The sequence below is a fragment of the Dipodomys merriami genome, unplaced genomic scaffold (genome assembly GCF_024711535.1).
Source record: "Dipodomys merriami isolate MVZ:Mamm:240054 unplaced genomic scaffold, mDipMer1.0.p SCAF_16, whole genome shotgun sequence".
NCBI lineage: Eukaryota > Metazoa > Chordata > Mammalia > Rodentia > Heteromyidae > Dipodomys > Dipodomys merriami.
The window spans coordinates 35,822,570-35,834,773 of NW_027202937.1; the positions used below are offsets into that span (position 1 = coordinate 35,822,570).

At 35.9% G+C, this 12,204-nt stretch overlaps 1 protein-coding gene across 8 annotated transcripts in view; it reads left to right on the forward strand.

The window, feature by feature from the left end:
• The window catches only part of Exoc2 (exocyst complex component 2), a 189,500-nt gene that overhangs the window by 168,406 nt on the left and 8,890 nt on the right, over window positions 1-12,204 (forward strand). For all 8 annotated transcript variants that reach the window (XM_070024715.1, XM_070024722.1, XM_070024716.1 and 5 more), the window contains 2 exons: window positions 2,023-2,078; window positions 4,816-4,938. In XM_070024715.1, the coding sequence (XP_069880816.1) occupies window positions 2,023-2,078; window positions 4,816-4,938 (179 nt within the window). The remainder of the gene's footprint in view (window positions 1-2,022; window positions 2,079-4,815; window positions 4,939-12,204) is intronic.

Here is a 12,204-nt window from a genome sequence, read left to right on the forward strand (position 1 = left end):
GGTTACAATTACAGGGACAAGGTAATGAGTACATTTCTTATCAAGCATTGTTGCTTCCTCCTTTGTTTCCCTTTCCCATCCCTTCCCATCCTGTCCCATCAACCCCTCTCCCCCCCCCCAGCCCAGCCAAAGTTGTAAAGTTTGTTTTTTCAACATAAGGACTTGTACATCTCATTGTTGCCATGGGTCCACCTGTATCCCTATTTAAATGGTTTGTTTTTTCCCTTCCCCTCCACAAATTATACCAACATCAAATACAAGAGGGGAAGGGTAAAAACAAACCATTTAAATAGGGATACAGGTGGACCCTGATTTTTGTTCTTATAGTAGCAATTGATGGGATCCTAATTTCCTTAGGACAGAGGCTATTGCATTTTTTTTTTTTTTTTGGGCCAGACCTGGGGTTTGAACTCAGGAGGACACTGTCCCTGAGCTTCTTTTGCTCAAGGCTAACACTCTAACACTTGAGCCACAGCACCACTTCTGCCTTTTTTTTCTATTCATGTGGTACTGAGGAATCAAACCCAAGGCTTCATGCATGCTAGGCAAGCACTCTACCACTAAGCCACATTCTGAGCCCTGCATTTTCTTCTTTTAGTTTCTTACACTCATCATGGGCTTAATATTATGCCTATGTTTTAGAGAATGTAGATGAATGTAAATGAACAGACCTTCCATAGAATTGCAGTTAAAAGACCCTAGATCTGAGACAGTGATCAGACTCAGGCCAGAGGGTACATCTATGAGGCTGTACAACAGCAGGAAGCCAGTCAGTGTTACTCTCCTCTAACTAGAAGAAAGCTGCTCCAGTCTCTAAATTAGTTTTACTTTCATTTATCAGCATATTATATAGGCTCTGATGTTCTTCTGTCCTCCCATATAATACTTAACTCTGTTGCAATTTCCCTTTTCTCAGAAAGGAGCAGTTCATATCTGTATTATATTTATAATTCTTCACTCAGAAAGTATCCCATCAACATTGTTATTCATGTCTAAAAGCGTACATATATACATAATTAGCCCCTCAGACAAAACAGTATACTTTCTTATATATTATCATATGTGACAGAATCCAAAGCCAGTTGTATATTTAGAATCTGAAGGTGCCCATCCAAAATCGTGATTATATTTTATGGTCTTTCTCAACTTTGCTAATTAAGCAAAAGGAGGGGCAATGTTATAAGTCTATGCTTAATAATGTATTTATGCAAGTATGTGTGGTTTTGCAAAAATAGCATTTTCTTATTTTATATGCAAGATATTGGTGATGAAACTCTAATGGAACATTCAGAGGTCAGAGAAGACAAGCATTGCTCCTTTCATCCTCTGCAGTGTAACGATTTTTATAACCATTTGACTGAGGAGTAGACCAAGACTCAGGCCTTCTCCCCAAAATCCACAGCTAGTTGGTGTTGAAACTGAGGTTTGCTTGTAAAGTGTGGCCTTAACCTCAGCACTCATACATCTTCTGGGTGCTATTGAGTGAAGGCATGCTCATTGTTTCTGGAGCTATAATCGAAAATCATTTATACAGTGTTTAACTTGCTTTACAGAATCAGATCAGTGTTTGTTTCTGAGAGGTTTTTCCTCAAAGTGATACCTTCAGTTCAGAATTGTCGTTCTTTTACCTTTGGAAGTAATAGGCTATGATACCTAATGTACATTTTACGAAGTTTTGTTAAAAATCATCCTTCTGTTCATTGAGTTTGTCTGCTGTTGATATATATTCATGAAGAAATAGAAAGGCATTTTTGAATTTTATTTTTGAAGTAAGTTGACTAATAGCTTATAATCAGCATTTAAGGAAATTCTCAATTTAACCTTTGTTTTATCTGTATGAAAACAGTCCTGTCAACCATTTGATTCTCAGAAGGAAATGGATAGTGGTGGTAGTACTGCTGCTGCTTTCTGTTTCTCCCTACTCAGGATCTCGAGGCACAGCACAGCCTATGCTGATGCTAGCAGGAAAGAGGCTGGCTCTGCTCTCACTAAATACCTGTTTCTTCCTCATCTCCATTTCAGGTGTCAGAAATTACTTAAAAGAAGCATTAGTGAATATAATTGCTGTGCATGCAGAGGTAAGCTGTTATTAACTGTTCCTAAGCAAGGAGGATAACTAAAAAGGAAAACGCGAGGAAAAAAAGGCAAACTCAATTACTATCCGCTGCTTCAGAATTGTACAGGTTTTTTTCTTTTTTTTCTCCTTGTATTTTAATTATTATATTATAAAGGTGATCAATCAGATGAGTTTCAGTTACATAGTCAGATAAGGGATGAACTGACATGTCACTCCTTTCCTCTCCCAGCTTTTCCCTCCTATCCACACCCACTGTTGTATAGTTCATTTTCTTTTTTGTCTTGTTTGTTCATTTATCTGTCTCTGGGAAGGTGACTGAGGGTATGAACACAGAAATGGTGGGACAAAGCATGAACAAATGCAGAAGTGGTACTCACTAGACACTATGTACAAGTTTTTTTTCATGATAATTCAGTAATATTTGAAAGGTACCAAAAAATAGAATGGAAGGAGGTTTTACCTCTAAAGATGGAAATTTTCATTATCCTCTTTTAGCCAGACTACAAATAAGCTTTGGTGTGTCTTTCCTGTTGCATATATTGTGGGGATTCCAGAAAAGTTAGAAACTTGCTGGAAAGACAGGCTTTCAGGGCAACTGAAGTCAAAAAGAAGTAGATGTGTAATTTCTTATCAATAGTGTTGGCTTAGGAACTTATTGTTTTGTGCATAAACATGTTCTCCCTGAAGCATTATCACCTGAAGTTTCATGCTAACATCTTTTCTAAACATCCTGGGAAGATGACCCTTTTTGGGAACATTAAGCTGCCACAAAGGGTACCACAGCTACCAACCACTCTCACCACAACGATGACCCATTTTCACCCAGTGATTTCTTAGTCCATTACTCATTGCTTTGCCAACATTTAACCCACAGATTGATGGGAAACCAGATAAAATAGGGCAGAGTGAAGCTGTTACCATTAAGTGATTACTACTTTTGCCTAAGTACCTCTCAGCTTATGTTCCAGATAGGTTCCTCTAGGCTTATCCTGCTTCTCCATCCATGGACACTGAGGCTATTGTGGTGAAGTTGAAAAGCTAAAGAACAGTAAAGATAATAAAGAAATTGCCACCTATTTCCTAAGTTTGAAGTAATTTGAGCACACTTTATTTAGTATGCTATACTTTTCATTTCTTAGTAAAAAAGGAAACAAATTTCTCTATAAAAATGGTTTTTATGACATTTAACTCCTACAGACCTCTTTATAATTAGGAATAGTATTTAATTGTGGCTTTTATCAGGAATATAAAAATGGTAGTATTGTTAAAATCTGAGTATACTTGACATAATCAGTGCTGGAACATTCCAATTGTATATGATCAGTGACCTTGTTGATTTGTGTTAAGGCAGATTAGCTGATGGCCATTGTCAGTAACCTGAGATTATAAATAGCTGGTTTTCAAGTCCTCTTTCAGTTTAGATCAATGACTAAAAGTATCATTGTACTCCTAATGTTTGTCACATGTTCTTAAATTGTCAGAATTTTTTTTGAACAATTCAGTTATGTTTGGGTTGGTGATGATTTAATTAATACTAGTGACTCAATCAAAAGAAAAAAAGCAAAAGCTAGAAATAAAACATCATTTACTTTAGGTTATAAATCAGGCGAGTAAAATGTTTTGGTAAGCCCAAGTATAGTATCTCTCAGTTTAAAAGTGTTGAATGTTAAAGTTTGAAAATAATGTTCTATGTTGAACAAGCAAAAGAAAACAATGTATTTAGTATAGCATAAAACTAGAGACCTTTTCCAGTACAGAGTTGCAACTCAGTGTGAAGGGCTTTGCCATATTCTAAGGACAGTCTGACTCAAGTTTTTTTGTTTTGTTTTTAAGAGACAAAGTCTCACTTTGTTGGTCAGCCTGGCCTCCAGCTCTTGGGCTCAGCTAATCCCCTGATTTCATCTTCTTAAGTAGCTGGGATGACCAGTATATACCACCTCAGCCTCAGCAGCTTGTTATTTTTCTTAATTGTGGCAAAATAACTATCTGTAGTATATTTTTCTAATCTCTTCTTTAGAAACTATATTTATTTCCTTTGAGAGGCCAATAAAAGGAAATCTTCAAAACAATTTTCAGTTGGTCAGCATCAACAATACCTTTCAAATTTTTATTTTTAATAATGTATTTTTTTAAAAAAAACTTGTCACTAATCGTCTAAAAAGGGATACAGGTGGACCCATTGCAACAATGAGATGTACAAGTTGTTATGTCGAAAACAAACTTTACAACTTTGGTGTGGGGGGGGGGGTTGGGGGGAAGGAGGGGTGCGGGGAGGATTGGGGGGGAGGATGGGAAGGGGAAACAAAGGAGGAGGCTACAATGCTTGATAAGAAATGTACTCATTATCTTGCCCATGTAATTGTAACCCCTCTGTAGTGTATTTTTTAAATTTTTTTTATTGTAAAGATACTATACAGAGGGTTACAGTTAGATGAGTGAGGTAATGAGTACATTTCCTCTTGAACATTGTTACCCCCTCCATTGTTTTCCCCCTCTCTGTAGAGTATTTTCACAATAAAAAAAAAGTAAAAAAAGAACTTCACTGATCAGTTAATATAATTGAAATTTATGTCTATTTTTCATTCATAACTTTGGCCTTTAAAAAATATGACTTAGAAAATCTACATATAAGTTTTATATGCTACTTCTTTTTAATAAATTTAAGAAATTTATTAAATTTAAGTATGATAAAAATCCCCATAATGCAGTGTTTCTTTTTACTTTAAACCTTATATCAGGTATTCACTATTTCCAAAGAATTGGTGCCACGAGTCCTGTCTAAGGTGGTAGAAGCAGTTTCTGAAGAGCTGAGTAGACTGATGCAGTGTGTCTCATCCTTCAGCAAAAATGGAGCATTACAGGTAGCAAAATTATTCAAATCTGTGTTAAATTTTTATTTTTATTTAAAATATACATTTATCATTTTACAATGTACAAACTGGTTTTTGATTTTAGGGCAGACATGTATCATCTTTCTTGCATGAACCATAACCACAGTGTTCTAAAGTTTCTATTCCAGACTTAGAAGTAGAGTAAAACCATGGTCTTATAAACGTTATCTAAATGCAGGTTCTTTCAATAACATTGTGATTTTTTAAAAACATGTTGTACTTTATTATATTCAATTTCACATAAAATTTCCCAGTTCCCCCCACACATAGGAAATTTGTAATGACTTTAGTAAGTCTCACCAAAGCATTGAATATAATGTATATTTAAACTACCAGTAGCTGTCTCATTGTACTCATGTTCCATTAGCCTATATCCTAGTTATTTAAATTTTATAATAAAACTTTTTTAGACTAGTTGATTCTTAGTACACATGTAAAGTAAACTGGTAAGAATCTAGGTGTGCAGGAAAATAAAAGAGTGATTTCCTGCCTGTGAGCTATTTGTATACAAAGAACATTGGGGTTGTGTTTTTAAAATAATGGGGTTAGAGCTTTACCACAATGGTAGACAGAAATGCCTGGGACTCTGGCTACCTACCTTCCACAGATAACACCTGCAGCCTTGAATAACATTTTTATTAAAATTCAAAACAAAACAAAAACACTATCTGGAGACCCAGAGAGTGAGTCAGTGAGTGAAAAAGTTCTAGAGGAAATAGCACCTATACCAGAATACAGAGCTTGCTATCTTTCTGGTTTAAACCATAGGCTCCAGGGCAGTTCAACTACAGAAAAGTAAAAGAAATATCCAGAGAGTAGAAAGTAGGCACCATAAGATCTCATACATACTCACTAACTCAGCAATTTGGCTGGCTCATAAGACATGTCTCTAGACTGGCTAAGGCTATAGGAACAGAAGTAAGCATGGCACTGCTATCTTAGAGCCAGAACTATTGTTCAGTATGGATCCAAATAATGTAATTACATAACAAGCAAAGCAAAAGGTCAGCATTCTATAGGAGTATATAACAGTCTAGAATCTCCAAACATATTCACAGAGTCCAGGATATAAATTTAAAAGTAACTGAAATTTTATGAAAATAGACAAATAAAACAGGAAAACAGTGCCCATATAATAAAGATAGTCAACTGAGCCCAACCTCAAGGTGACCCAGTGTTTGGATATAGCAGACCTGGAGTTATGACCAGTGATGGAAAGGAGATATACTTATAATGAATCAAAAATTAAATTCTCAGCCATGAAATAGAAATCATTTGAAAAACAACCTGAGTGGAAAATACAATATATAACTTTTTTAATCTAGTAGATGAGTACAGCAGTATATAAAGGATACAGGAAAAAGTCACTTAGCTTGTAAACCAATAGAGATTATCCAATAGAATAGAGAAAATAGTAATTGGGAAAAATAAACAACTCCAGGAATTTCTCAATGTCAGCACATCTAGCATGCATGTAAGTAGGTTTTGAAAGCAATGAAGTTGGCTAATCAGCACAGGAAAAGAAGGTCAGGAAAATGAAAATTAACATGGAAATAAGATGTCATTTGGACATCAAGATAAAGAAATTTAAAGATTGACAATACCAAATTGTCAAGAACATAGAAGAAATGGAACTCACATGCAATTGGGGAAGTAAAATAGTTCAATTTGGTGGAAATGCTTTTGTTTCTTTTAGAACTAAACATACTCTGTGACCCAGCTATTTGAATCTTCATGATGGCTAGAACTGAAAATGTACCCTCAAAGGAAGGAACGAAGGGAAGGGAGGGAGAATGGAAGGAGTGAGGGAAAAGGAGGGAGGTGGGTAGGAGGAGAGAGAGAAGGAAGGAAAACTACTTACAAGAATATAGGGCATGCCCATGTAATTGTAACTCCTCTATAGGGTATTTTCACAATTAAAAAAAAAAAAGAATACAGGGTAATCTTATTCATAATAATCCAACGTGAAAACCCTCCAATTGTCCATAAATAAAATAAGCTGCCATATAATCACCTAAGCAAATGTTTTTCGCTATTAATAAAAGGACAAACTACTGAAAATGTAGATGCATCTTGGGAAGTTTATACATTAAAAGCTTTTCACAAAATATATGTGTGCTGTGTAGATTCATACATGCAAGTTCTAGTATAAACAACTACTCTGGTAGAAAACACATAATAGTGGTTTCTTTTGGGTGCCTAGTTTTAATTTGAAAGTATGTGAAGGAGGTTGTATACCTTGATATGGCTTTCCACCACATAGGTATGTACACTGGCTAAAGAACTCCTAGCAGACCTTGAGATTATGGCAGTTGTGTGAAATGTAAACTCTAAATAAAAAGAAATAACTAATGCCAACCACAGTGGCACTCACCTGTAATCCTAGCTGCTTGGGAGACAAAGATAAGAGGTTTGTGATTTGAGGTTAGACCAGGGACAAGCAAGACCTTTTTCAAAAGCAAGGCAAACCTCCTAGCTACATAAGAGATAAAGGTAAAAGAATCATGGTTAGAGGCTATTCTAGGCAAACAAAGTGAGATACCCATAGGAAAACAAACAAAAGCAAAAGTGCTGGGGCCATGGCTCAAGTAATAAGAACCCTTGCCTAGCAAGGGTGAAGTCACTACTGCCAAAAGAAAAGCACAACTGGCATGGATAGTCTAATCTAATTAGTAATATTTATGCAGAAATTTTGTAATATCAAAACTGTGTGTGACAGAATGGTGATAGTTACGTGACACATTCAAGTAAATATTAATGACAGAGCCAGTTACTGTAAAATTTTTCAAAGTCAATATATTGGAAATTTTTCATAGTAAAATATTGGAGGAGAAAAGGAATGGGGAACACTTGTTATTTAGTTAGAGAAATCTATTACAAAAATTTATGCTGCATTTCCATTTGCCACCAATTTTTTTAACTATTATCAACACTTTGATTTATATATTAAGTTGAAAGGTTGATTATTATAATGGTCTCATCACTGAAGATCAATAGTATACATAGTGTAATAATGAAGCTAAGTGAAAAAAAAAGATTGCTCTATCAACCTTGGTGGTTCACACTCTTCATACATTACCTCTGTAACTCATTTACCTGTAGGCTAAACCCCTCAGATCTAGCAGGCAGACATAGGGAAGAGATACAGACTAAAGTGGAGTTTACTTGATGTACACTATCAAGACTGCTTGTTAAGACTAACTGCCAAAACTGAAGTCTGCAATATTTCGATCCCGCTTAGGGACTGTTTTGAAAATGTTTGTTTGAGCTGAACTCCTACTTTTACGTGTTCCTGTTGAGAATGACTATTAGAACCTTCTCTGACACAGGTATCTGAGAGTGTCAGCAGGTTCATATCTGTCACTTTGCAAAGTGCCAGTCTGTGGAACCTTCTGAGAGCACATTGAATGAGGAAGGCCAGTACATTTAGCAATCTTTTAGTTTGGCATTTTCTGACTTACAGTTTATAAGTAAACTAAAGTTTTTATAATTGGCAAAATTCATAGTTTACTTGAAATACCTTAACACTGATTGAATAAAATCAATTCATCTGAAGATTAATTTTGTAGCTATTTAATCTGCCTTCTAAAATATTCAACTAAAACTTCCACCTTATTTTTCTCTTTGGTATTCTCCTATTATGTCTGTTTTTACATTTACAAGAACATAAAGCAATAGAAACTGAAATTGTCATACATTAAACTTTCTAATTACAAATAATTTTACATTTCTAAAGTGCACTGAAAATGAAGCCAAACAACTGCTTTCCAAACTGAAAGTCACTGAATAAACTGATACAAATCAACTTTATCTAGGTAGCTTACAGAATTTCTAATTAACTGACATGTAAAGAACTAGTTGTGCCTTTTGGTCAGTGTTTTATGTTAATATGCTCCTAAGAATAGGGCAGTTTATATAAGTATTCTATAGTCCATTACTCTCACCATGGGTACTTGTGTCAGAGAATACAGTAAATGGATGCAGATCTTAGCCATCTGTGGTTCTTCTGGTTATCAGGTTACATTTTTTAAAAATTTGTTCATTTATTTGTTTGGTGCCATCACTAGGGCTTAAACTCAAGGCCTGGGCACTCTCCCTTAGCTTTTTCATTCAAGGCTGGTGCTGTCATTTGAGCCATGCCTTCACTTCCAGCTTTGTGGTGGTTAATTAGAGATAAGAATTTCATGGATTTTCCTACCTGGGCTGGCTTCAAACCATGATCCTCAGATGTCAGCTTCATGAGTAGCTGAGATTACAGGCATGAACCACCAGTGCCTAGCTAGGTCATATATCTTCAATTCACATAGAAATGAAGGCTTTGGATTAGCTTTTTATTTTTTTGAGCAGATATATGACATATACTTTACACTTTTTACTGCAATATACAAAGTACAAAATTCAAGGATGTTTAGTATATCCACAAAGATGCTCAGTCATTATCATAATCAGTCTTTAGAAACAACACTTCATCGACCTAAAGAACTCCAACCCCAATAGCATTCACACCAGTCATCTTCTTTCAACACACTTCCCCACTATGACAACCACCAGCTGGCGGCTACCTATTCTGTTATCTATTCTGAAATTTTAATACAAATGGAACCGTGCCAATATGGTCTTTTCTGACTGGCTTCTTTTTCTTGTTATGGTGCTTCCATATTCCACTATGTTATGCCATGTACTAGTACCACAAGCATGTCTTAGTCACAAATTTATTACATGTGGTTTCAACCAAGCATGGTCAGAAAGAAGCATTTTTAAAAATCCAAAGAAATTTCAAAACCAAACAATTTTAATTCCTGTGCGTCCCTTGCATTACTCAGTTGAAGTAGAGAAGATCTCAATCAATCCCCTGTTATCTTTTTTTAATGTTTTTTATTGTGAAAATACTGTACAGAGGGGTTACACTTACATGAGCAAGGTAATGAGAGTATATTTCTTATCAATCATTGTTGCCTTCTCCTCTGTTTTTCCCCTACCATCCCTTCCCTCCCACTTCCACAACTACAAACCCCACCCCCCACCCCTGCCCCAAACTGTAAAGTTTGTTTTTCAACATAGGATCTTGTACATCTCATTGTTACAATGGGTCAACCTGTATCCCTACTTAAACATTTGGTTTTTTTCCCCTCCACTCCCCAAATTATACCGACATCAAATACAGTGAAAACAGGGGTTATACCGTGGGGGAGGAACATACAAAGCAACAAAAAAAATCACATGGTACCTTATAAATAGGTTAGAAACAATAGCCAGAAAGAAAAAACCACTTGTGTCCCTTTCTTGGGGTTCATCTCACTTAATTTCATCTTATCTGGTCATATTTTGTACTTAAATTGTTGTCTGATATTCTAAATGTTACAAATCCTGAGTTTTGAGAAAATCTGCCTCCTGAAAAGTAAATTGTACTCCAAAAGCAATATAAAGGTTGTTTAGCCTAAATGATAAAATTTTAAGATTTGTTGAAAGAAATTGTTTTTAGTAGAAGTTCGGTGACATTATTGGGAAAAGCATAAAACATTCATTCAGTACTGAATTCTGAGCATCCTTAACATTTGCCGTTTTTCTACAGTGTTGGTTTCCTTGCAGCCATATACCCATGGATACCAAGGGTCTATTGTACTGTATTTTTATATAAATAATATTCTTTTACATAAATATATGCATATATATGTATATGTGTATGTATGTATATTATATATAATATAAATAATATATATAATATATAATATATAAATAATATATAATATAAATAATATACACCATCTGTATAACAGATAATGGGCATTTGAATTTTTTCCACTTTTATGGCTGATATAAAAAATGCCTTTCTGGCCGGGCGCTGGTGTCTCACGCCTGTAATCCTAGCTACTCAGGAGGCTGAGATCTGAGGATCGCGGTTCAAAGCCAGCCCGGGCAGGAGAGACCGTGAGACTCCTATCTCCAATAAACCACCAGAAAACCGGAAGTGGCGCTGTAGCTCAAGTGGTAGAGCGCTGGCCTTGAGCTGAAGAGCTAAGGGACAGCGCCCAGGCCCAGAGTTCAAGCCCCACGACCGACCAAAAAAAAAATGCCTTTCTGAGCATTCCTATACAAATTTTTATATGGACATGTTTTTTTTATTGTGAAAATACTGTACAGAGGGTTTACAATTACATGGGCAAGATAATGAGTACATTTCTTATCAAGCATTGTAGCCTCCTCCTTTGTTTCCCCTTCCCATCCCTTCCCATCCTCCTCCTGCCCCCTTACTCAATCCTCCTCCCGCCCCCACCAAAGTTGTAAAGTTCATTTTTCCACATAATGCCTTGTACATCTTATTATTGCAATGGATCCACCTGTATCCCTATTTAAACAATTTGTTTTTTCCCTTCTCCTCCACAAATTATACCGACATCAAATACAGTGAAAGCAGGGGTTATACTGTGGGGGAGGGACATACAAAGCAACAAAAAAATAATCTTATAAATGTGTTAGAAACAATCACCTGAAAGAAAAAAAAACATTTGAATACATATCTTAGGGTTCATTTCCCTAACATCAACTTATCTGACCTTTTCTGCTTGACTCAGACATACACTAGTTATTGCAAATAAGGGAAACCATGGGACCTATGTTTCTTGGGGCCTGGCTTATTTCATTTAATATAATTTTTTCCAAGTCTTTCCATTTCCTAACAAATGGGGCAATGTCATTCTTTCTGATGGAGGCATAGAATTCCATTGTGTATATATACCACATTTTCTTGATCCATTCCATCTACCGAGGGGCATCTGGGTTGGTTCCATATCTTAGCTATGGTAAATAATGCTGCAATAAACATAGTTGTGCTGGTAGCTTTAGTGTGGCCTTGTTTGTGAGCATTTGGGTAAATGCCCAAAAGTGGGATTGCTGGGTCATAGGGGAGCTCTTTGTGGAGTCTTTTGAGGAACCTCCATACTGCTTTCCAAAGTGGTTGAACAAGTTTACACTCCCACCAACAATGCAGTAGGGTTCCCTTCTGGCCACATCCCCTCCAGCATCTGTTGTTATTAGAGTTCTTGATTTTTGCCATTCTAACTGGGGTGAGGTGTTACCTCAATGTTGTTTTGATTTGCATTTCTTTTATGGCTAGAGAGGTTGAGCATTTCTTCATGTGTCTATTGGCCATCCTTCTTTCCTCTTCAAAGAAGTTTCTCTTTAAGTCTTTAGCCCACTTATTTATTGAGCAGTTGTTTCTTTGAAGATTTGTTGTTG